We start from the raw sequence: 26,100 nt of genomic DNA on the forward strand, positions 1-26,100 counted from the left end.
TGCAGATGAAATCAAAGTCTCAACAAGCCTGCCATTCATTGTATATGGAAAACGAACAACCTGGGCGATAGAGTCTTCTAGAAGTGAGATCGACTCAGAGCAAGGATGTTAGTCTGCTGACAGTAGTGGGTGTGCTTGTGCTGGGTGACAAGAGGGACACTGCAGCTGAGGCTGCAGCAAGAAATTCATACAAAGGGAAATATAAAGCCAAAGGAAAATTCATGGCTATGTTTGTTTAACTGAATCCATGTTTTTAATGTTACAGAATGTGCATCTACAAATGTAGTTTGTATGATACAGTCCATTTTTACAAAAAAAAATTTATACACATTGATGGATAAAAAAGGGTATGAAAGACTAATAACTGAGATTATAAGTACTTACAATTTTCTTTTGACTATATTTGTTTATTTCTGTAATGAATTATTTTTGTTATAACAGAAAGTCTTAAAACAGTCCAAGCTATAAAATTATAAACAGATTAAAAATTCCTATCAGCCACATTTTCTTTCCTTCTCTAATTTTTTGGAATTCAAAGTTACTAATTATCATTAATGAAACATTTTTGAGCCAAATATATATAAAACACCAGATGCATATATGCATTACATTTTTAAATGGTGATAAAAAAACAAAAAACCCTGAGATAAAGTGCCATAAAAAAACTGAAAATATTAGGACAGAAAAGCAAAACTTTACCATAATTACTATTATTGGCATTATAAAGTAAACGAACACACTTCAATTGTGTAACAGATTTGTCATCAAGGTCTTAACAATCAATCATGCATTTAATCTAATAAACTTTGGAAAGTCATTGTCATAAACCTGTCTTAAAACACTATGCTAGGGTCATCATTAACATTTTGGATTAGGATAAAGATGGCAAAATTCTTTACTCTTGCCACATCGTAATATTAATTTTATACATGTTACCTATCAAATTTTAGTTTAGAAGTCAGCTCACTTATCAATGTCAAATTCTATTTTATTGCACAATGTCCAGTTCAGTAATTTCTGACTACACTGTAAAACTCAACAAAAGCAAAAATCCCTAAGACAAATGTATTTTTCTTCTTTTTAAGAAAAATAAAGCTGGGTCTGAGCTGTTGACAGAATTCTATTCAAATGTATTCTAATAAAGGAACCTGTCACAACATTTTTACCTTTAAAGATATTGGTCATTTTTGTTCTATTCTTTCTGAAAAAGTTTATTAAAATTATTAAGTAAAATGGGGAAGGATTGAAGAAAAAACTTACAAAAAAAAGAATAAACAATAATGTTGACTAATGCCACATACTGTTGATAAAAAGAATAGGAACCCATTGGTGGTTCGACAGTAGTTTCACAACATCAAAAATGAAAAGTAGGTCCTGTGAGTTGTCCAGGACAGTGTGTGAAGGCAGTGTATTCATTAACACAAGGATCCCACTCTGACATTCGTCCACGTTCCAGTTCTTTTGCCATCAGTCACCTATCAGATTCTGCAATTGTTAGGGGACTATCCAACTAACAAAATCCCAAACCAGGCATTGCCATTAACAACAGTTTACGAATGCTTCCCCTGCAAATTTCACATTTTCTAATAATAAAAATTTGCATAGAAGATGGAATTTGAAAGGCTGTTTGTTTTTACTTGCAATCTTATAATTACAGTATTTTCAGGAAAAAAGTTGTCTAGTAACATAAATTGCTTCTGCATCAGTTCCACAAACAAGACAAGGGCCTAAAACATCCAAACTGTTCACAGACAGAGTCCTGTTGGGAAGTAAGCTTGTGATCTCAATACGGTCTTTCGCAGGATCAGTGCTGAGCCAGGAGCTTTTAAGAGACTGGTGAACAACAGCCTGGTTACTAAAGCTATGAGACAAAAAAGTACTATTTCTTCCTCCTGGGAGAAAAAAAAGGGGGGAAAAGCTAATTTTATATAAGTAAACATCTAAAATTCTACTGATATTTTAAAAAGGCAGTTTAAACTCATTTAATTCTCAGAATAACAGGCTGATACTTCCATTATTACACATCACCATTTTTGACCAAAGGCTTTTTCAGTGATATTGAATACTCAAATTTCCATGGGATAATACGGGTATCAAACTTGAAGTCTTTCAGGCAAAGCAGATTCATTTTGACCCTGTCTTTCTGTTCATTTAATGGAAAGTGTCAGAAATGTAGTAAAATGGCAGGAAGAAAAGTAGAACAAATAAGGAAAAAATACATATGCGTATATAGATAATACACAGAAATCTAAGCTCTTGAGTAATAAAAAAATCAAGTGATCATAATTTCTGGACATATTTCTAGACGAGTACTTCTAAAGATATATTTACTTCTGTATTTCTAAAAATACAATCAACTTGCTTTAGATCTCCTTTTTTCTTACCCTTTATTTTAGGTAACTGCTCTAAAAGTAGAATTTTAGAACACTACCAGATAAACTTTTATCTCTAACAGTGCTCTGCATTTAATATAGAATTAAGTGAGGCAGAAGCAGTGTATTTCAGTGTAAGCTATTATTTGTAAATTTTTCCCTTTCAACTTTCTGTCAGATCAAATAAGGACAGATTTCATTTACTCATTATGTGGTTGAGTAACTACTACTGTGTCAGGCTCTGTGCTAAGTGCAGAAAATACAAGGCGAAGTCTCTGATGTTTTGAAGTTTAATGATTGGTGAGGGTTAAATCTTGTAGGCCCAGCTCAACTTCCTTCTCTAAGGAGCTTTTTTAGACAACACTAATTCGTGCTTCTCTCTTCTTGGAGCCTTCAGCATTGTATGTACCACTGATTCACTACCTTATAATACTTCTCATATCATGATTTAACTTTACATGCCCTTTCTCCATAGCTAAGTTAAGTATTTTTTAAGAGCAGGTTACACAGTTTATATTTGTTTTACCTTTTCAGTGTCCAATACTGTGTCTTGCAATACTAGACACAGAGCACAGTAAATGGCTTTGCTTCTAGTCTAACAAAGGTTCTTCAAAATTTCAAATGTTAGACAGTGGAGATAGGGAAGGAAGGAAGTAAAAACCAACTACTTAGTTAATCCTTAGATAATATTTTCAGTTTCTTCATAAGTGAAGTTAGCATAGATATGCGACATGCTCTACACATTCCGTATTTCTCTAAAATTTTTCTGGAACAGGTTTAGAGTTTCCCTTAGTTTTTCATATTTTACTGCTGCTATATTTTTACATTACTCTTGAATACTGTGAAAATGAACATTAGAAAGACTGTGATAAATCTCCTACCTGGTCTCCCTGCCTCCACTTTTACCACCCCTCTCACTACAGTCCATTTTCCACACAGCAGCCAGTGATTCTTAGGACACCTAAGTCAGATCATGCCACTCCCTTGCTCACGATTCCCCAATGGCTTTCTATCACTTAGAATAAAACCTAAGATGCTTATCATAGTCTATAAAGTCCCGTTCCTCAGCTACCTCTCCTTATCCCCTACCTCTCCCCACCCCGTTCGCGGAACTGCAGCCACACGGGCCTCCTCGCTGCTTTCTGCCTCTCAAGTCCTTAGTATTTGCTCTTTCCTCTGCCTCAATGCTTTCATGTGACTCATCCTTTTATTTCTCTCAGGTCTCTGCTCCTTATACTAGAGTAGCCTCTCCCCACTACTTCTTTATCCTGCTGCTGTGCTTCGTTCTTCTCCATAGTTAGTTATTGTTTGGCCCAGTTCTTTTCCTTTTTGCTCTCAGTCCCCTTTCCCACTTCTCCGTGCTCTGCCATGTATTGCAGGGACAAACTCCATTTTCCAGGCTCCCTTGCCATCTGCCTTCCAGGCAGGCCCTGCCAATGGAGGGACCATTGCGGGTGACCGGAAGGTGCATGAGGGGAGAAGCTCCAGGCTTCTGGCAACGACAACAACGGCAGTAATTCCAGCCCTGGCCGAGGCGGCACCGTTTCTGCTGATCCGGAACCAACCTTGACAGCACTTCTAACCCTGCAGCAGCAGAGGTATTAACACATTTTTTTTTTTTTTAAATTTCTGGGCATTACTCTTTCTTCCTATTTGCTCTTCTACCATCCTTCTTCCTCCTTTTCGTTCTAGTCCTGTGAACACATGTGAAACCAATTCCTTCTAAACCTAAGGTAGTTTGTTTTTTTGATTGGACCTTTACTGCCACATTATCTATTTATTTACTGTCTACTAGAATATTGGCTTTCTGTGAGTAGAGACTTTTTGTTCTGCTTATTATAGTCAGCTCCAACACCTAGAAGACTGCCTAGCACATGGTAGCCATTTGACAGACATTTAAATGAACAAATGAACTTTGGAACAACAGACAAACTCAAAAACAGGAAGCTTGGAAAATGCCCCAAACAAAATAAAACAAAACAAAATACCCCTTGATTGTAAGTCTATTGTTTCTGGCTGACCTTTACTTACCTGCCTTTAATCAGGACACAAGGCCTTTTAGTCTGAGAAGAAAACAGTACCTTAATACCTAAAAGATAAACTTTTGTCTTGCCACATGCTGTTGGTAATGTAATATAAAAGAGCTGTCTATGCCTGTCCTATGGCATGAGGACAGTGCACTTACAAAACGAGACGCACCCCCCCCCCGCTGTCCGAAGTTAGCCAGCTGATAGCATTGCTCATTATAAGCAGTACAGCAGTAAGTAGCTGACAGGTTTCAAGCCCTATGATACTAGAATTTACCGAGGCAGGAGAATGGCAACATGTTGCCATTCTTCAATGTTAAAATTCTGAGAATTTCTAATTTGGTATTTTAAAGTATGATAAAATTACACTCAAGAATCTTCATTAAAACTTTTTACCTTGGTAAAAGAGCGATGACTTTTCAGGTACATCTGTGGAGGCATCCCAGTGCCAGAGGGATCCATCTTCAGAGCAAGTAAACAGATGGTCGGGGTTGGATGGGTGAAAGTGGACTTCCCACACTGAAAGAAGGAACCAAGGAGCTTATCCTGTGCAGATTAGCTGAACAAATATTAAAACCCTGTCTCTGGGCATCATTTTCCACTAACCTCCACCACACACCTTCAAACCCCAAGTCTGTGATAAAAACCAAAGGCTTCAGGATTTAAAAGAAAGATCTAATGTAACTCTCCAAATGGCTATAGCGTGCAGATAGGACAGAGAAGTCAAGTAAATCTACTTGTGTACTGGGCCAGCAAAAGAATGAAAATAAATGCTAATTATTTGACCTATTACACTTTTTATTTAGAAGTATGACAATGGGATAATTCTGAAAAGACGTTTTAAAAATTGGTTTACGTTCTTTTATTTTTAATTCCTATGTCATTAATGTATGCAGGTTATATTATTGGAAAAACTGACAGAGAAGGCCGTAAAAGTAATATACAAATGAATTTCTAAGAGGCAGAATCCAATTTTGGCTCATGACAGGACTCTGGATAATTCTGGTCTGTATCACGGAATTAGCAACTAGCTCCTAGCAAACCCAAACCTGGAAATGCTCCAAGAATCTGGATCCAGTTTCAGACACAGGGATGTTAAGAAGCCAACTTGAGATTGAGGACCCTCAAACTCTAAACTTTAAGGGGACTTTATGTGCCAATAGACATCTGGGAGCCAATGACTGACCAGGAAGTTCTCTGCAGTCTTAGCAAGTTCTCTGCAGCACACAGATAAAACCAGTAGTCTGTAAACAAGGGTTCTATGATTCTGGATTAGGTGACCTTAAAGAGGCAGTATAGAAAGTGCCTGGGATGTAGCATAAAAAGTGCAAGGCACGTGTTTGAAAGCTAGCAATTTTCATTTGGACAGTTACCACAACTAAACACCGTGTCACAAAACATAAAAAGGTCACCTTTCTTAGGAGAAGAATGTGTCCTGGGTGAGTCCCTGTAAAAAGTATATTCATACTGTTTTATTAAAACAAAGTACAACAAAACAGCATGTAGAGGTTACCAGAGAGGGAGATGGGAGAGGTAGAAGAGGGTAAAGGGGTCAAATATATGGTGACAGAAGGAAATTAAACTCTGGGTGGTGAAGACACAATGTAACACACAGATGATATATTACAGAATTGTACACTTCAAACTTATATAATCTTATTAATGAATGTCACCTCCCAAAAATTAAAAATAAAAAAACCCAAACCATATAGCCATAACCAAACTGCCCAAATCTAGATTCTTAAGTATTTATTTTCAAACAAGAAAACAAACCTCTGTAAAACGTCTTATTTCATCTCTAGCCAAAAGTCAGGATGAATTCAAAGTAATACATTACAATCTACTACATTTGTGTGTGTATTGCTTAACAATACAGTCAAGTTAAAAAGAGGCTGGTAAGAAGAGATCTGAAAGTTTGTAATTCTACTACCACTGGGTTCACCAACATCAGACTCTATGAGTGCATACCCTATTCCTTTTTATTCTTTTATTTTCCTGGGTATGGCTATCAATGGAAGAGGCAAAAATTTTTCTTTTTATTTGCTTTACCTTAAATATAATCTTAAAAGTTTTTTTTTATCTTTCCAAGGTAATAATGTGAAACTTAAATTAAGACATTGCAGTATTGATATGTTTGCTCTTTTGTACTTTAATTCAAACATTAATACAAACTTTTGTTAAGTCATAATTTAAAACTATAACAACACTCTGGCGTGATATCAAACACAGTGATGCTATAATGAAAAACTTGTGTCCAGCTCAAAAATCCCCACCAATATTGGAAGACAAACAAAAACAAAACAAGAATTTCTATGGTTCTTGTTAAAGGAAAATAAAGTTTTATGGCACTGGCTTTTGAAAAAGGAAATAAAAAGTTAAAAAAAAAGGAAAAAGTATTGTACACTCAGATTAGCAAATATTAAAAATAATAGCCTGTTTTTGCCTGGGAAATGGGCATTCTCACACACTGAGCATGGCAATACAAACTGGTATTATTTTTATGTCGAACAATTTGACAACATGTGTCAGGTTTAAAATTAAGCAAACCTTTTTGGCTCATCAATTCTACTTCTAAAAATTATCCTAAGAAAATAAATGCATAAAGCTGAACATATAAGGCTAATCACTGTGGTTTTAGCTATAATTATGAAATGTATTAAAGAACTTAAATGTTGAATAGAAAAGGATGAGTTAATTATTATAAATTCATACAAAAGTTGATGTAAGATGATCCATATGTATTGTTATTGAAAACTGCTTGCAATATATTGCACGACTCACTCAACGAAAACACGTATCTCTATAACACTTACTTTCAGCTTCATGAGCCTTCAGCAGAGACACAGGCATAGTACCATGTCTAACATCCCAAATACTCAACATTCCGTCCTGGCCACCAGTAGCTACAACATGCTGCTGGTTGGGATGTCTATCAACGCAGTGGAGTGGCACTCGGTCACCAGTCCTTTTATGGGAGATACAGTGACATCAAACATGTTGTAAAGTAAAATTTATCTTCTCATAGTTCATGAAACATGTTTCATTCCAGTAATTAAATAACTTTGTAGCTGGAGCTACTGGCTGAACATAATTCATGTAAAAAAAACTGACTATATTAAATATACTTCTAATATTAGAATCTGCGCGGGAGGTGGTTAGGGCCAAAGTTATTCATTCTCTCTTCATTTTTGAGGCATAGGGAGCAAGATGATCTGATGGTAAGATATGCAAAACGCATTTCCATTTCTTGGCTTTTAAAAAGCATTATATATTAACTAAACAGCATATCTTTACTCCTACCTTACTTAGCGTTTAGTTTATGTAACACCTTTTTCAGTTTGAAACACATTCTATTTTCTTGTCAGAGAATAGGTGGCACACAGAGAAAGGGGATTTCTGTTCAGAAAAAAAGATCTTGGATTGTATTTTTATCCCCATCACATCTGGAGTGTATATACCCACTATTAATAGAATCATTTGATGAACAACAATAATATAAACTTCAAAGAGTAAAAGTTCTGACTCAAGGGAGCAAATATTTACTAAATGTAGTTTGGTAGTATCAAATCCATTAAATTATAGTTGCTTTATCAAATTTATTCAAGGTTGCATTCTCTTAAAATACAATTAAAATATAGTTAAAGTCAACTGCTATAAATAATCGAACAAATTAATTTTGCATTACACTATGGAAATTAAAAACCAAAACTTACAGTGATAATATCTGAGACGGCTCATTTCCTTGTTGTCTGAAATCCCATATTTTTAACTGCCCAATTGAATTTACTGTAAGAATCTCAGGAGTTCGAAGGAAGGTTACAGCATGGAGTGTACTGCTATCTGCATTGTCTACAAATTAAGAAAATAGCAGTGTTAATGGGTCCCCCTTTTCCATGAAAATCTTAAATCAATTCTTTTTAAAGATTTTATTGGGGAAGGGGAACAGGACTTTATTGGGGAACAGTGTGTATTTCCAGGGCTTTTTCCATGTCTAGTTGTTGTCCTTATAATTATAGTTGTGGAGGGTGCAGCTCAGCTCCAGGTCCAGTTGCCGTTGTTAGTTGCAGGAGGCACAGGCTACCATCCCTTGAGGGAATCGAAACCGGCAACCTTGTGGTTGAGAGGACGTGCTCCAACCATCTGAGCCATCTGGGAGCTCAGCGGCAGCTCAGCTCAAGGTGCCGTGTTCAATCTTAGTTGTAGGGGGCGCTGCCCACCATCCCTTGCAGGAGTTGAGGAGTCAAACTGGCAACCTTGTGGTTGAGAGCCCACTGGCCCATGTGGGAATCGAACCGGCAGCCTTCGGCGTTAGGAGCACAGAGCTCCAACTGCCTAAGCCACCGGACCAACCTCCTTAAATCAATTCTTTTTTAATTGAAATATTATAAGTGAAATTTTAAATATGTCACAGTTTAATTTTTATAAAAAACGTACAGTAATGTGTATGTTAAAATTAAATCTCCTTTGATAGAAAAATGATACCACTCACAAGATACCTGAACTGTTTTCCACAGAGGGCTTAATTTTCACTTATGTATTTCCCCATCTCCACTTAAGATTGTTATTCTGCATTTCTGAGACAGCTGCTTAAGCTCTTCTGTAACCAGTTTAATTCTGACTAGTGCTTAACCCAGAACCTCCATTCTATTGGGCCAAACCCCAGTACTTCCTCCAGAGCTCATTCTGATCCTGTATTATTCTGCTGACTCATATCAAATTGATTCATCTTTATCTTTTGCAACTCTCTCCTCCATTGAAGTCCTTCCCGATTGCTATAATGGTCCTTTTCTTCTTCCAACAGGTTTAAGCTTGTATCACATAATTTAGCATATACTTACAGACTTTTGTTTTGTGACACTTCTCCAAACTGTCACCAGGCAATGGTGTTACACAAGTGGTGTTCCTCAGAACTTACAATCATAATAAACAACACCAAAAATGGATTCATGGACTCAATCCATGCAGGTTGATTCAGGTCTAGGATAGTGGGCTGTGAAAAATCTTCTCAGGGAAGTCTTTGTGAAGCATAGTTGAGAACTACTATACTAGAATAATCCTTCTAAAGCACAACAGGGAGTATATCAACCCCTTACTCAAAAACTCAACGGTTCCTTGGTTGCCCACCTACCGGGTCTTATATTAATTTTTGCTCCAAAAGACGCATTAGAGCTGATTGTCTGGCTAGGTCTTATTTTCAGGGAAACACAGTAACAAAATGTAGCCTCCATAGCTGTGCATTAGATTCTTCACAACCTGGCCCCAATTTACCTGTCTTGCTTCATCTCTCACCTCTCCTATATAAATAAAGTCAGGTCCAACTATATGTTTTGTCATTCTCTAAATGGCCTTCTCTTGTTTCCACATTATCTCTTTTGTCTGGGGTGCCGTATTTTAGTTATTTATGGTCTAGAACCTAGATGAATTGCCACCTGCCCCTCAATTCTTTATCCAATCACCCACTCCAGCCAAATAAAAAGTTTCTCTTTCCTCTGTAGTCACTCAGTCATATATGCCTTATCACCACAGTGTCTTGATAAAGGGATCCTGCTTTGCACATTTCTATATGCCTCAACCACTTAACATTGTATCCACTTAGCACGTGGTAGGTGATTGATTCCTAGGTGATGCTAGAAAAAAATATAATGATTTTTCTTACCTATAGTTCTCACAGCTTCCTTGTGATCAACTCTGAAGAGATTGATTCGACCATCTTCTCCGACGGTGACAATGTCTGGATTGCTGCACACAACCCCCGTACATGGCGCACTGCTGCAGGAAGGACTGCCCAGACCGGTGTGGTGGTGAGCTGCTGTCCACTGCTGGCTGACGGACAGTGTCTAGGTGTCAGAAATGACAATATGATTAATCAAAGCAAAGCTCTAAAAACATAGCACTTTTTCCCAACTAAAGAGTATTTTAAAATTCCGTCTCATACCCTTCTAGCAAAAGGACAACTCTCTCCTTTTTCCTTTTTATTTCCAAGTATTAAAGCCTAGAAACTACTTCCATCAAAGCTCTGTATACACTGGATTAGATTCAAAAGACCATTGTTCAATAATAGGCCAATCTTATCTCAAACTAAAGAAACGGTTTTGAGGTATCAGGTAGTTGTGTGTTCAAAAGCAACTTTAAATTCTTAAGGGAATTAGCCTACATCTAAGAAATAAATCTCTATAATGCTTTCTAAAGGATTCCATTAATACTTAATAAGACCCGGGTCTTATATTTTCTAGACATGCCTATTAGCAACGTGACCTTTATTAATTCCAAAGTCTAAATAAGCACTCTCTTCTAGCAACTTAAAACTATTACAAGTGGGACTACCTATTTTAAAGGAATGCCCTCAACACTATGCTCTGAAGGTCAGTACTCTTAGGCTTCAGCACACAGGAAAGGCACTGAAAAAATGTCAAGTCTTCACACAGAGTATCCTCTCTTCTAATTAAAACCCAGGTTCTATCCACAGAAGCAAAGTAGCTGTTCCTGTTTTCTCTCATGATACCTTAACTAAAAGGTGCTCTTTCTTCAAAGACCAAAATGGGAACTTAAAACAGAATTACAGGAAAATTCCTTGCCAGAATACTAGATTGTTAAGTCTAGACTCTAGACTAACAGAATTTAAGAGATAACCAAATTCAATACAAGCACACACAAACACGGTTCTAAAATTAGTCTACTAAAAGTTGGGTAATATAACGATGTTTTTCCCCTCCATATTTTGAGACTATATAATTTTATTATTTGTGTCATTATTAAAAACAGTCTTTTTAAAGCCTTCCTAAAAATAATGAAAATACAAATTAATTAAGTTTTCAAACAAAATTTCTTTACCTGGTTATTTGGACGGTAAAGGAAAACTGTTACACATCCTGTTGATGAAGCAGCTACCATTCTTTCCTGGTCAAAAAACTAAACAGAAAATTCATGCTTGTTATGGATTGAGAAATACCAGTAAAGTGGAAGCCCATTTGTTTAACTTAATTAGTAGTAATAATAGTTTTAAAATGCAAAGAGCCTATAAATGCTAAGCAAATAAAATGTGATGACAGACCTGAAAGTAAAAATTCCAATACCAATATAAGTATTTTTGTGAAGGAAAAAAAATAACAATTTTTTTCCCTAAACTCATTCCCCTAAAACTGATTTAGTTAATTCTGGACCACTATCATAAAGGTTTAGAAAAGTAAGGTGAGGCAAGTTACTATTGAAGAAAACACAGTGACTCTGAAGTCACACATACCAGGATTTGAAAACTTAATTTCAGTCCCACCACTTACTATTGGCTTTGAGACTTTGGCCAAGTTAAATTGTTTTAAGTCTAGGTAAACCTTTAAAAGGAGAGAACTAATCCCTACTTAGGGAGTTGTGAGAATTCAAAGAGCAAAACACATGTAAAGTAACTCGAACAGTATTTGTCACACAGCACTTGCTCAAAAGATCTTAATCTCAGTTTTCTCATTGATAAAACAGAGATAACAATACTTGATTCACAAGCATGCAATGAGAATTATGTGAAGCTCCCCAAATAGTGCTTGGCATACAGTAGATGGTCAACTAAAAAAAAAAAAAACAAAAAAAACACAAAAAACAAACAAACAAAAAAACCCTAGGATTCAAAAACTAGGGTTAAACCCACATCGCCTTCCCCACTCCTGATTCTAACATTAAGTGGCTATATGATGTTCAAAAATCATAACCTATAGAGAACTCAGTTTCCTGTAGACCCAGGAAAATGTAAGGTCCTTTACATCTCTAAATGTATGAGTGTTTTTTAAAAGTTAGCTTTTGGATATTATACATCCAAAAAAGATGTTACTTACTTGTAAATCCATAACATCACCATGGTGTCTGGTACCGCACAGTAACTGATGGTCTCCTTCAAACCCTCCATCAGAGTCCAAGTTCCCAAAATCTCCAATAGACCACAGTGAAACATAATTTTCCTGTAAAGCAGCAAGTTTTACCTTGAGATGAAATATTACGTTAAACTTTCGGAAATTAACATTTGTATTGCCTACAGGCAACCTTGCTTTGAAAGCATCTCAGAATAGTGGTGACAGTGTGGTGATAGTTTAAAACACGAGATTCGAGGCTAAGGCACATACCATCGATGGCTGGGGTACAGGTCAACCGAGCCCGCGACAGGGACTCGGGGGATGGAGAAAAGTGAGAGGATGTAGAAGGCAAGAGAATTCGCGCGCAGGCGGCCGGGGGGTCGCAGGGGCTTCCCGGGCGGGGAACAAAGAGGGGGAGGAGACAGGGGCTTCCTGGCCCGGGAACGGAGATACCTCATTGTCCCAAGAGCCCGTAGCGAAGATCTCCGCGGTCTGCAGACTTCCCGGAGGTACCGGTCGCCAGCGGGTTTTGCTGATTTTCTGAGACACGTACTTAGCATAAAACTCCTCCATGCCGAAATTAACCGCGGCGGAGACAGCAAAAAGCACAGCGCGCGCCTCTTAGTCCCGCCCCCTCCCGCGGAGCTCTGATTGGACTGGACCTTACGGGACGGACGGTGGCTGCGGAGAGCCAATTCTCTGCGGTCGGCAATGAGGGGACCACCAGCTCCCAAGCAGAAGGAAGCTTTGACGCTCTTCCTTACCCACGCGTTTTTTAACAGAGGCAACAAGTGTGCTGGTCCTGGTACTGTGGGACCTGCTCCTAATCTTCAAAATCAGTTTAGGAACACTGACACAATGCATTCATCCAATAACTGTGCAATGTTAAAACAAATTTAAGAGAAACCACCAAGTAGCCGCACCTAAACATTCAGCTTTGCATTTCACTGTGCATAGATTATTCAAATCCTTAAATTCTCATGGAAGTGCACGCCATTAACACACCAACTTATTATTCTAAACCTCTCCCTCTGTCTCCCAAACAAATTCTTTGCTTCAAAGTTCTTAACGCACACTTGCAAAGCCTGGAGTTGGAATGCTGAAGACTCCAGTTCTAGTTTTCATGACCATTGCCCAACCTTCTTCAATTGACTTATATATGTATTAACAATTAAGTTTGATATGTAACATCGACAGCCCAGGAATCAGTGCTGTAGGTTCTTCCAGTGCTCTTGGTTACACCTGTAATAATACCCGTATAGTCTTCTTTACTTCTTGGGATCCTACCCATCTTTCAAGGACCAGTTCCTTCCTGTTATCTTTTCCTGATTATTCCAGCCCGTGATCTTAAATAAACATAGCACTTTAGACCCCTAATTTTGGCCACTAATAGCACTTAAGTTTTGTCCTCTGTTGCTAGTTTTATTTTGATGCTGATCTCCCCAATTAGAATGTAAATCCTATTGCATACATAAGAGGTGTGACTTATTCATCTTTCTAAAAATCTCCTTTATACTGTATTCATAATGATGTGTTGGTTGTCAGCTTTAGAGAGTTATCAGGTCTTATTGAGGATTGAGGCTTTTTTTAAATGGACTACAATAGGAAACTGCAGAGAGATGAAATGGAAAACTTAATCCCACACTGACAGTTTTATTCCTACTATTGAAGTAAAGAACACGGTTTTGAGTGTGGTTTCATTTATGGTCACAGAATTCCAGAAAATACGTAACATATTTTTTGTATTGGAAGTAGGCTGAGTATCACATTTGACATCTGGAAAGAACTAGAATTTGAAAATTGCTGCTGGCGCATAATGTTTTGACATAACTTTTTCTTCCTTAAAATTTTATTGGACTGGATGATTGGATTCTGTCAGTATCAGTTCTGATTAGGAGTCAGCAAGTTGAATGCGACAAGCAATGCTCCCTTTCAGCTGCTCAGTCTTGCAGAGATGACAGCAATAGTACTGATGTCCAGTTTAACGGTACCATTTGCGAGGTTTAATTTGCTGAAAGCTCACACTTGTGTTAGAGTAATACATTGGATATAGATAGAATACTGTGGTATTTTTAACCAATTGCATTGTTCTGGTGAGTAAAGCATTCCTCGCCCCCACATGTCATGTTATTCTTCTACTCTCTGAATTTGTACTTTAGAATTGAGAACAAACCAGGGGCTGCGAAGTCTCTCTAACCGAACACCGATGTAGTTGTCATAAAGCCAGAGGCTGCCGAACTCGGGTTAGAGAGGGCCTTTGCTCTCTGGTGCTATTAATATTATTCAGGCTGCACCAGAAAGCTCTGACTCTAACCGACCTAAATATTAGTCAACAGGGTTGGGTGAGGCAGGACGGAGGAAGCCCACCGTCTAATAATCTGGGCAGCTATAGGAGCAGACCCGCCGCTCGCAACAGCTGACCCAACGGAGACTGCGGAGCTACCGGCAGCGGCGGAACCAGATCGTCCAGACGCGACGTCACAGAAAGGCACCGCTATCCTGCAACCGCGCTCGGCGACCAGAGCCTCAGCCGGGCACGCGACCCACCGCAGCCGGGCCCACGCCGCCTGGCCGCAGGGCGAACCGAACAAGGAGGCGGTTTGCAGCCCGAGGCCTCATAAGGGGGCACGGAGCGGCGGGGGCGGCGGCGGCGGCGGCGCTAACTCTGCCTGGCCTCTCCGCCGGTCTCCGGCAGCCGCAGCAGCCACCAACGGGGGCGGCTGGACTCGGGGCCACCCCCGCCTCCGGCCCCACCCAGCCGCACCCGAGGCCGCCAGGCGTCACAGAGCGCATGCGTGCCGCGGGGGATGCCGGGAGCGCGCAGTGGCGGCAGCGGCGGCGACGGCAGTCACAGCGGCGGCAACAGCGGGGACGCCAGCGGGCCGGTGACCGTGTGGGAGGTGGTCTCACTCTTGGGGAAGCTGCTGGGCACCGTCGCCGCGCTGAAGGTGGTTCTGTACCTGCTCCGGGTGTGCTTAGCGATGGCCTGGAAATCCGGCGGCGCCAGCCACTCGGAGCTAATCCACAATCTCTGCAGTAAGTGCCACCCCCGCTGGGTGTGGGGCAACTGGGGCAGGCCAGGCCTGGACAGAGTCCCCCGGGCTGTCCGGAGCGTTCTCTCGCCCCTCCTCCCCCGTGTCTGCTGGAGGGCTTCGGCCCAGGGTTGCACCAGCAGTCCCGAACGGCATGCGCTTGCGATCGCGTCCCCCGGGACCTGTCACTCATTGGCTACGTGGACTGGAAGGGGAGAGAAAGAGCCCGCGGCCGCTGCTGGTGGGGCAGGGGCAGGCGTCTCCCCAGAGACCTGGGAGGAGAGGGCGCGGCACAGGTGGTGGGGCTGTCACTCGAGTCCTTCTCCTGGACGTCCGGGTCCGGCGGGCGAGGGGCGTGCACTCGGGGTGGGGAGATGTTGGCTAGGCCTCCTAGAGTCTGGTCTGGAACTGAGGGGTCCACCCTGGCCCCCCGCGTCTTCTCACCTCCGTCGTCTTCGTGATCGACCTCGCTGCGAGCGCTCTCTCCTATTCTGCCTCCCCCGCCCTCCGTTTTTTCCTCTGGAGGGAGATGCCACCGTCTGATACAGGCGAGGGGAGGGAGAGGAAGATGAGAGTATTGTCGTTGCGGATGCTGGGAGAAATTTCTGGGGCGGCTGTCCAGTGGAAAGCTTCGTGGGGGGCGGAGGAAGAAATAATCGGGATGCTGTTCCTGAGAGACTTGTGTTTAAGGAGCCTTTAGAGGTCCTGGAATCCAACGAACGAGTATGTGTGTGTGTGTGTGTGTGTGTGTGTGTGTGTGTGTGTGTGTGTGTCTAATCTAACTTTTTTCAGGACTGCCATATGCGTTAAAAGCCTTGCGTGGAAGTTTCTTTATATCCTTCTCTTGAGTTATTGTATTCCTTCCTCTGATGATAATTTTAGGGCGGGATGAGTGCTGTGTCACTTTCTTTTTTTAAATCGAAGTGTAGTGTCGCGGTGTGGTGGGGAAACCAGGATTGCAGCCCATAATACTCTGGTCAGAATTTATAGCACTCTCTTTGCCACTAACTGCAAATAAGCATACCTTGCCACGTGATATTTTTAATTGTCATAGGTTATTTAGCTTTTCATGTGTCTGTCATATTTCCTAATCCAATTGGTAACCTCTGGGACTTTTAAAAATTACCTGTGAATCCTCTCAAAGAAATTAATACTCATTCCTTTTTTTTTCCGTAAATGCCAATTAAATGTACGTTATATGCTTGGATCTGTGCTAGGAATATTCCGATGAGTTAGAGAAATAGCACTATCTGGCGCATGGTTAGTACTTAATATTAGTCATTTGACGTTTTTTAAAACAGTATTTGATACTTGGAAATCATGGCCTTAGTGTTTAGTAATGAAGAATATTTAGATTTTAAAATTCTGTCAAGCATTGCCAGTATTCACTTTATTGAAGGATATTTGATTGGAAATGGGCATTTATATGCTGAGACAGCATTATTAGGTGCCATTTAGGTTCCCCATGGATTGCACATAAGCTCAATACGTTGTAAGTACTTTTATAAAATTTCTTACAATGATCTAGTGTCTGCTGTTGCAGTATATACACCTGAAACATTCTACACTCGAATTGTGATTAGGTAATTTTCCACCGGTAGGTTATCTTAGTAGACACTTGGCTGTGGCAGAAGCTTGTAATCAATCAGGCTCTTAAAGTCTCTCCTTTTGGGGCCAAATTTATAGTAAGCCAAGACTAGATCTTTTCCCACTTTAACGTATTGCATTACTATTCTTAGCTGAAACTCCTAAGGATGTTGTTCTATCAGCGAATCTGATAAGAAATATTTAATGTGCATGTTGATATTGTAGATATTTAGTTTTATAGTAGATCTATGGTAAGAGGAAATTAGAGTACTCATATTGTTTAGCGTCTTTTGTAACCCTTTTGTAACTTTAGTTTCAACTTCTTGTTAAATTCATTCCAGCTAATAGGTGTCATTTTTATTTATTAGTTTATTATAAAAGTAATATTTGCTCATGTAAACATTTCAATTGGCACAAAATTTGAAAATTGCTCTTTTTCCTGGTGGTTCCACTGGAAGCTTTCCTGAAGGCTTCTAATTGAGTCTTTAGAAAAAGATTAAAATGTGATGATGTTGATGTTGAAGAAAAAAGGATCTGCAAACCTGAAGAGGAAGCAAATTATGGTTTTAATTTTTTTTTAAAGAAATGAAGTTCATAATTGGTTTCATTTTAATATTGTAATTGTTGAAAATATCTACTGTAGATTTCTTTTATAAATCACAATAGAAGCATGATTATGTATGATTTCGTAGTTGATATACCGTTTATAGATTATTTTAGACTATAATGGTACATCTCCTAATATCTCATAGCTTATGTTGTGATGACAACTGCTCTTTAATAACTTAAAACAGTGGTCTAAAAGTGGAGCATATTTGATCACCTGGAGAGCTGGTTGAAACTGATTAAGACAGATTGCTGAGGCTCCCAAGAATTTGTACAGTAGACCCTTGAACAACACGGGTTTGAACATCATGGGTCAATTTATAAATGGATTTTTTTCAATAAATATACAGGCAGCCCTTTGTATCCCTGATTGGTCTTCAGCAGATTCAACCAACCCGTGGTTGAAAACAGTATTTTTAATCAGCGGTTGGGAATCCGCGGATGCGGCATGCTGACTGAATGCATTGTTCTTTGCCATTTTATATATGGGACTTAAGCAGAGGATCCATGGATTTTGGTATCTGAATGGGTTTCTGGAATTAATCCCCCGTGGATACCAAGGGACAACTGTAGTTAAATATTTGGAGTCATTAGCTATACCTGGGTTTTCGACTGTGTGGGAGTGTTGTTAGTGCCCCTAACCCCCATGTTGTTGATGGGTCAACTGTATTTCTAGTAAGTTCCTAAATAATGCTGCTGCTGGTCCAGGGACCACATTTTGAGAATCACTAGCATAGAGAATTGAAAATTTTAAGGTTAAACTCTGCCAGTGTTTCAGCTGAATCAGTTTTATGCTTTTAAATAAAATTTTGGGGAAAAATCTATAGCAGTCTTGCCCAATAGAGTTCTCTGTAATGTCTGTATCTGTGATGTCTCAATATGGTAGCCACTAACTGCAGGTGGCATTGAGCATTTGAAATGTGATTAGTACAATTGAGGAACTGGGTTTTTGTGCTATTTAAACTAACAAATATCTACATATAACTAATGTTACCATATTGGACAGTGCAGGTCTTCAGAAATGAAAAATACAGTTATTCTGTAATTACAGGCTGATAATGTGCTCATGAAACAGATTAATTTAAAACAACTGTGAACCTGCTTAATCTAGGGAACGTGACAATTTAAATAATGTTTATATTACGGTTTATTTTCTTTTTTTCTTTTTATTTTTTTAAAGATTTTGTTGGGGAAGGGGAACAGGACTTTATTGGAGAACAGTGTGTACTTCCAGGATTTTTTCCAAATCAAGTTGTTGTCCTTTCAGTCTTAGTTGTGGAGGGCACAGCTCAGCTCCAGGTCCAGTTGCCGTTGTTAGTTGCAGGGGGCACAGCCCACCATCCCTTGCAGGAGTCGAACCGGCAACCTTGTGGTTGAGAGGATGCATTCCAACCAACTGAGCCATTCTGGAGCTCAGCGGCAGCTCAGCTCAAGGTGCTGTGTTCAATCTTAGTTGCAGGGGGCGGAGCCCACCATCCCTTGAGGGAGTTGAGGAGTCAAACTGGCAACCCTGTGGTTGAGAGCCCACTGGCCCATGTGGGAATTGAACTGGCAACCTTTCGGCGTTAACAGCATGGAGCTCCAACCACGTGAACCACCGGGCTAGCCCTAGAGTTTATTTTCTATTTTTATGGGGACAATTTCAAGCTATGGTAAAATTGAGGAAAAGGGTGGGGCAGGAGTGAATGAGGTTGAGAGTGGTGGTCTCCTAAAGCAGGGATGTCCAAACCAGAAAGTTTGTGGAAGGTTAACTCTTAACTAACACACTTCAAATGCTGTATTGGCTACTTAAAACAATGCTAACAATTGTTCTTTTACCTATTTTTATTTGTAAAAAAATTCCACTACCCTAATACATCAGTTATTTCTACTTATATATTTTTTTGTATCCTTGATTGTGTCATTTTGTGTATATAATGTATATAGAATTGCCATTCAGTCAACTGATATTTGACTTTTCTATATGTCAGGCACTAGGGATTCAGCAGTGACAAATCAAACAGCCATTCTTTCTTGTAGCTTACTTGTAATGGGAGCAGACAAAATATATATCACATGATAAGTGAGAAAGTAAGGAAGGAGGTTAGGGAGTGTGGGGTATTAGGTTTGCATTTGTAGGGGAGAAGTCCTCACTAAGGTGTCATTTGAGCAAAGATTTGGTGGAGGGGAAGAAATTTAAGCTATGTAGATAGAGCTGGGGGATGAGCATTCCAGGTAGAGAAAATAGCAAGTGCTAGATTTGGATTTGGGATGTGGGAGAAAGATTGGAGTAAAGGATATAATGCCAAGGTTTTAGGCCTGGGCAACTTGGAGTGACTTGCCGTTTTCTGAGTTGGAAATAATAAGTGATTGAGCAGCAGGGATGTGTGTGTGTGTGTGTGTGTGTGTGTTGGCGGGGAGGGTGTGCAAGGAAGTGTGGGAGAGCAGGAGTTTATTTGGGGAATGTTGGGTTTGAGATGTTTATAAGACATTTAAGTGGATACCTTTGGTAGGTATTTGAATGTGTAAGAATTATGATAATTTGCAATTTGTGTATCCTTATTTATTTCTGCAAATAAATTGAAATTAGTTTTAAATTCTATTTAAAGCATCACTTCTTAGTCACTAGTAGCATAACTAGTGGAAAAGAGAATATTCCATTAGTTTTTATTGTGTGCTTTCAAGACCCAAATATAACCAGCTAATAAAAATTTAAATTTAATTAGAAATTGGAAATTAGAAATTAGAAAATTTAAATTTAATTAGAATCCAGAAAATACCTCCTCATTTTAACTTATTTCAAGTCAGTCTTACAGATACCTACTAATAAGTAAACTTAACAGTGCACTGAATAGGATTTAATTTTATGTTAAAAAAAAAACTTGGGAAATTTTAATATCAGTGTGTCTGCTTAAATTTAAGTTAATTAAATTAAATAAAGTTTAAGAATCAGTCATACTAACCACATTTCAAGAGCTCAGCAGCCCCCTGAGGCCAGTGGCCCGCCTGGTGGACGGTACAGACTGAGCACATGTCCATGCTCCTGAGAAGTTCTGTTGGGCAGCACTGGAGCTCGGTGCTCGGTTGCATTACATTCTGTTTAATGTGATCTTAGTTCCATTGTGCTGTTCCACATATTTTTATTATATTGCATTTAGCTCTGGCCAGCATGCTTTAAGAGTAGCAGTTAAAAACCAAAGATTTTTCAGACAAGAGTGATGCAGATGATAAGGGTGTCAACATTTTAAGCGATCATTTGAAAGGATCGGGATTGTTTGGTTTAAGAATGCAAAAGCTTAAGAGCGCAATCGTGTTTAAATACTTGAAGAAATATCATGTAGTAGAGGGTCAAACCAAGACAAATTGGAGGCAGATTTTGGCTCATTATAAGTATGCACAAGGCAAACCTAACAATCAAAGAGTTGGCTTTGAAAAACAGTGTTTTCTGTCACTGGATATGTTGAAGCAAAGAGTGGTTGACCATTTCACTGTAAGGGATATTGTGAAGAGATTTGTCTTCAGCTTTGACTATATACTAGATCTGTAAGGACACTTCTAAATCTAAGATTCTGTAATTTTAATTGCATCATGGATTGCGTTAAAACCGTGTGTGTGTGTGTGCACACACACGCTCGCACACACGGGCATGCGTTTGTTTTAGGAGAGAGCCACAGAAGTTAACATTTGGTTATCTATTATATATTTTAGAGTTTTGCATAATACTTTAGTTGTCAGAGATGTGAGAAGGCCAAGGAACATCCTCCTGTAGAAATAATGTCAGTGAACTTCATATTCACTCTTCTAGTAAGTGCGATAACAGTTTAGGGAAAGATGTATTTTTAGATAATCTCTGGTACTTAGGTGAAATGCTTTATCATACCTTGCCATCACATAAAATTCTTCTTTGATTATCGTGTGAATTTAATACCTGTCAGATTTCCTGTACTGAAAGTGTCTCATGCTCTACTTACCACTTACCATGCCTGATCTTCTAGATGGGAAGTAAAAGATGACTGGTTTATTTTTTCTTGTTTTCCCTAGCATATTGACAGTTGAGAAGAAATATAGAGTAGATGATTAACAACTGTTCAAGTCATATAAACTAATAAAGTAACATTTCTTTTATTGAGATGTAACTTTGTAACAAGCTTAGAGAAAGTTTCTATGTGGCTTGAAATCCATCTGTAGCTTGTTTTCTTACCTGTGTTTTCATTGCTTCTTACCAACACAGGCCCTCTTTTTTTTCATTTCTGCCAGGATTTCTTCCATTTTTCCATTCTCCCAGATCAGAAATTTTGGAGTATTCATTGATTCTTTCAGACTGTCACCAGATTAACTCACGGTAGTAAGTCCTCACTTAACGTCATTGATAGGTTCTTGGAAACTGCTACTTTAAGCAAAAACAACATATAACGAAACCAGTTTTACCATAGACTAATTGATATAAACAAGAATTAATTTAAGTTCCTAAGGCATATTTCTGGTCACGCTTATTCCATTTCAGGGTTGCAGGTTGCCAGAAGCCTATCTAGGCAGCTCAGGGCTCAAGGCGGGACCCCACCCTGGACAGAACGCCCTCCCATTGCAGGGCTCATCACACCCCCACACACACACTCACTCAGACTGGGACAAGTGGGACATGCCCATCGACCTAACGTGCACATCTGTGGGATGTGGGGGGAAACCAGAGTACCCGGAGAAAACCCACACAGACATGGGGGGAACATACAGACTCCTCACAGATAGTCCTGGAATGGATTTTTTTTTCTTACCAACATTGTAATGAATGGCATTGAACAAAATGACATTATTCGAGGACCTGCTCAGTTCTTACAGATGCCTTTCATAGCCATCCCTTTCACTGTGTTTTCATTGATACTATCCTAGCCTCGCTTCTTAGTTCGCACTTGCAGGGATATGCTTCCAAGTGTCTGATTGGTCATCACACTCTAAATTTCCCTCTCCTCAGATCCATTTTATACATTATACTGATTTTCATAGCATACTGCTTTCTGTTGTGACGCTTTTCTGTCCAGGCTTTCTGTCACTTACTGTATTAATTATAAACACCTCTTTCTTACCTTTCCGGCCCCTTTAGGGACTTATACACCCAGTTCCCATGTTCTAGCTCCAATCCTTCAGACTGATCTCATTTTTCTCTTCATATACCTTGTGCATTACGGTACCTGTTCGGTTGCTAGAACAAAAACCACAATAACAGTGGCTTAAACAAAATCAGCTTCCCTCTCCTGTAAGAACCCAAGTATAAGAAGTTCAGGCCTAATATGGTGGTTCCATGGTGTTGAGGACCTGGGCTCCTTCTGTCTTGATGCACTCCCTAAAATCTCCCTCATGTGCAAGATTAAAGATAGTTTACCTCTATCATTTCAATATTTCAGCTGGTGGGGAGAAAAGAGGGAAAGAGAAGAACCCATTCCTTTTAAGGGCATGATCTGGAAGCTGCGTGCAGAATTTCTGCATATGTTCCGTTGATAGGAACTTAATTGTAAGGCTGTACACATAACTACAGAGAGGCTAGGTAATGCATCCAATGAAAATTCTGCCACTACGAAAGAAAAGGAGCCCCGGCCATTTCTACATCGTGCTAATTGGAGGACACACGCACATGTGTGCTAATATGTTAGTAGCAATACAGTATATACATTTGTATAAATATGTACTATCTATACTTACAAGGTTAGGAGAATTAAAAAGATTAATATTTAGTTGAGTAATACATATACATGATTAAAACGTGCAACAGTGCAGAAGGACTTACAATGAAAAATAATAATTACATGCCCTGTTCCTTCTACCCTCAGACTCACTGTCTAGAGTGAACCATTTTAAACTACGTTTTTGGTTCTTCTAATGATTATCTGCATATCTCTAAATCATGTGCTTAAACTGCTATTTCTTGTTTTATCAACTTCAGATGTCATCTACCGACCGCCCGCCAAGATCATGAGTATTTATTTATACCCTACAAACCCCCCTCCCTCCACATAGTTACATCATAATTTTTGCTTCCTCTTTTGTGGTTATCTTTGTAACTTTGAGTAATATACTTTAATCTCAATTTGTTCCAAACACTACGTCTTAACCCCGCCTACTTTGTAAGAAAGGATATTAGGGAGTTCTCCCTCTCATTTCCCAACTTACTAGCAGCTTTTACATTGTCAAATGTAACATTTACATTTTGTTCTGAGCAGTAAATACATCTTTGGTACTTTGTTGATTTTTAAGTGTTGAAAAACAATAACTATCATTAATTGCGTGAGTGCGTCAATACTTTGTTGAGCTATGTAGTGAGCTATGAGTTTGTTCCCTGCTGTTTGTGTGTAATATCACAGACCTCTCTACCATTGAAGTGAGATAGTCAAATGTGTCTCCTTTTTTTACACTTCGTCAGTTGCTTGACATTGTGCTATATTTTAGTGTTCTTCATATCTAAATTATGACTCCTATGTAGTATTTTTGTTTTTTTTTTCTTGGTATTTATCTTCCCCTACACCCTTTCTCATCCCTCAAGTTCAGAAGAGAAACAGATAACCTTCCTAATATGGCTCTAATTTTTTTCAGTTTTTTGTTTAGCTTATAGCTTGGATTCTATTGCATTCTCCTTTTGAATTCTACTAACTTCTCATTTGGATCAATTGCATATTTGGACCAACATTAGCCATTATTACAATTATTTAATTACGGTCCTTGGTCTCTAGGGCGCAGGAAGATTTGTGGTTCCAAAGCTGTTATATGGGTGGTTCTAAAGCTGTTCAGTATTTCAGAAAGACTAATGGTAACTGTACGTTTACTCATAATTAAGGCTATACAGGCAAAGGGAAACATTAAATTACTTTGCTGTTTGCCAGAAATATCTCAGGGCACTGGCAGTTGTAAATGCCAGATTACCAAAACTGGGAAAATGATTTAATGACTTAGTTAATACAGCTTGGTTTAGGCATCTTTCAGAACATGGAATCCTGGTCAAAAGTAATAACCTTGTGGTGAAAATTTATGTGTTCAGCTTTTGAATAAATGACTGGTGACAGGCTTTTAAAAACCGTTTAGGGTTTTTAGTAAATTACACATGCCTCTATAGATTAAGAAAGCAGCCAAAGAAACTCACATAAGTTTGATAGAAGTATATTATCTAGCTTAAGGGAGGTAATCTCTTGAATTTACTTTGATTTTTAGAATATACCTGGAGCAATATTTTCAGATGTCACACTTTAAGTGCCCATCTAGAGAAGAATAAGTGAATATGATGATGGTTTAAAACTGATGAATAATTGAAATTATTGAGTGAGGCTGCTTAATCTAAAAAAGAAGGCTTGAAGTGGTCGTGGTATGTTTTCAGATGTGTAAAAATGGTTGACTGGATAGAAAGTTCAATATGTCCTTTGGTTTCAGAGAGCAGCACTAAGGCTTCATGTAAGTGAGTTAAAAAGAGGGACACTTCATCTCTCTTTTTTTTTTTTTTTTTTTAATGGAGGACATAACTCACAGTGGCTCCATGCGGGGATCGAACCAGCAACCTTGGTGTTATTAACACCACGCTCTAACCAACTGAGCAACTGGCCACCCTGTCGTTTCATCTTAATACAGAAAAGTGTTCTGATAATTAGAGTGGTCTGAATGTGAGAAGCGCTGGTCCACATCAGTGGAACTCTTCAAGTAGAGATCATGGTACCAATTTATCAAGTTAGATTTGATGGCTTCTAAGGCCCCTTGTGACCTAGAGAGTCTATGAATCACCTGTCTGGCATTTGAACTGAGTTCAGGGCAAATGAACCACTCAACAATTATTTTGGGAAATGAATTAGTAGAAGTCACTAAGCTATTTGAATGTTAGTAGCAATAGAGTGAAGTGGTCAATAGTAATCTAATATCTCAGTTTGAATGGCCCTTATTTGCCCTGTGATCTTGAACAACCTAGTCTCTTATCTAAACACAATTTCATCATCTGAAAAATGGAGTAATAACAGTGGTTACTTTATAGAACTGTTAGAGATAACATACGATTGTTTCATAGTTCATAGACCGTAAGTTCATATCTTAAAAGAAGTAGTGTATGTAATGTGCTTAGGATTTTGTCTGGCACATGGTAAATTCAGTAAGTTATCTCTATTATTATTACTCTGATTTTAAATCTTTTAAAAAATGCTTTCACTTTTATTTATTTCACTGTTTTATTTTAATAACCTTTTCAGGTACCTAGCCTAAGCTTATTTGTGTAGAAATAATATTTTCTATTTGGCTTAATTTATCCAAAACTTACAATATTTTAAAATAGAAAGATGGTATAAGTTGATCTTTGCCAATCTGTGACTATTTACAATGTTTTTCTATTTGGTGTGCCTGCCTTGTTTGCTAATTTAAAAAATACTCTTGTTATTTGGAGGGTTTGTATTTATACCTTTTATAGTGTCTTTAAACCACCTTTTTCTTAACTATTTATTGTCTGTCAGTCAGTATTAAATGGTGTCCTTTGATTCTTCCTGTTACCTATATGACAGTTAATGATCTGATTTTACTTTTGCTCTTTTTTCTTCTCCCATTGTTTTTAGTTGTATTCTTTCTGCTTTTTAAAAACAAATAACACTTAAATATTATTATTCCACCCATACCATGTTTCCCTGAAAAGAAGACCGGGTCTTATACT

The 26,100-nt window shown here is 38.8% G+C and overlaps 2 protein-coding genes across 4 annotated transcripts in view; one reads left to right on the forward strand and one right to left on the reverse strand.

Moving 5' to 3' along the window:
- Positions 1-1,459: 1,459 nt before the first annotated feature.
- NUP43 (nucleoporin 43) lies at positions 1,460-12,847 on the reverse strand. The gene is made up of 8 exons (XM_033098744.1): positions 12,688-12,847; positions 12,220-12,342; positions 11,231-11,308; positions 10,056-10,236; positions 8,113-8,248; positions 7,213-7,364; positions 4,796-4,918; positions 1,460-1,892 (listed from the first exon to the last, which is right to left on the reverse strand). Exons 1-8 carry the CDS (start codon positions 12,805-12,807, stop codon positions 1,663-1,665), a joined length of 1,143 nt encoding a protein of 380 aa, XP_032954635.1. The 5' UTR covers positions 12,808-12,847; the 3' UTR covers positions 1,460-1,662.
- Positions 12,848-14,889: 2,042 nt separating this feature from the next.
- PCMT1 (protein-L-isoaspartate (D-aspartate) O-methyltransferase) overlaps positions 14,890-26,100 on the forward strand; it is a 44,727-nt gene continuing 33,516 nt past the window's right edge. For all 3 annotated transcript variants that reach the window (XM_033100378.1, XM_033100362.1, XM_033100369.1), the window contains exon 1: positions 14,890-15,270. In XM_033100378.1, the coding sequence (XP_032956269.1) occupies positions 15,042-15,270 (229 nt within the window). In that variant the 5' untranslated portion in view covers positions 14,890-15,041. The remainder of the gene's footprint in view (positions 15,271-26,100) is intronic.

The sequence above is a fragment of the Rhinolophus ferrumequinum genome, chromosome 3 (assembly GCF_004115265.2).
Source record: "Rhinolophus ferrumequinum isolate MPI-CBG mRhiFer1 chromosome 3, mRhiFer1_v1.p, whole genome shotgun sequence".
In the NCBI taxonomy this organism is placed as follows: Eukaryota; Metazoa; Chordata; class Mammalia; order Chiroptera; family Rhinolophidae; genus Rhinolophus; species Rhinolophus ferrumequinum.

Bases quoted from the DNA above. Each gene is read 5' to 3' on its own strand.
- NUP43 (XM_033098744.1), bottom strand. From the start codon at position 12,807: ATGGAGGAGTTTTATGCTAAGTACGTGTCTCAGAAAATCAGCAAAACC. The intron at 10,237-11,230 runs GTAAAGAAATTT...TCTGACACCTAG, and splicing joins TTTACCGTCCAAATAACCAG to ACACTGTCCGTCAGCCAGCA. The intron at 1,893-4,795 runs GTAAAAAGTTTT...TTTTTCTCCCAG, and splicing joins GTCATCGCTCTTTTACCAAG to GAGGAAGAAATAGTACTTTT.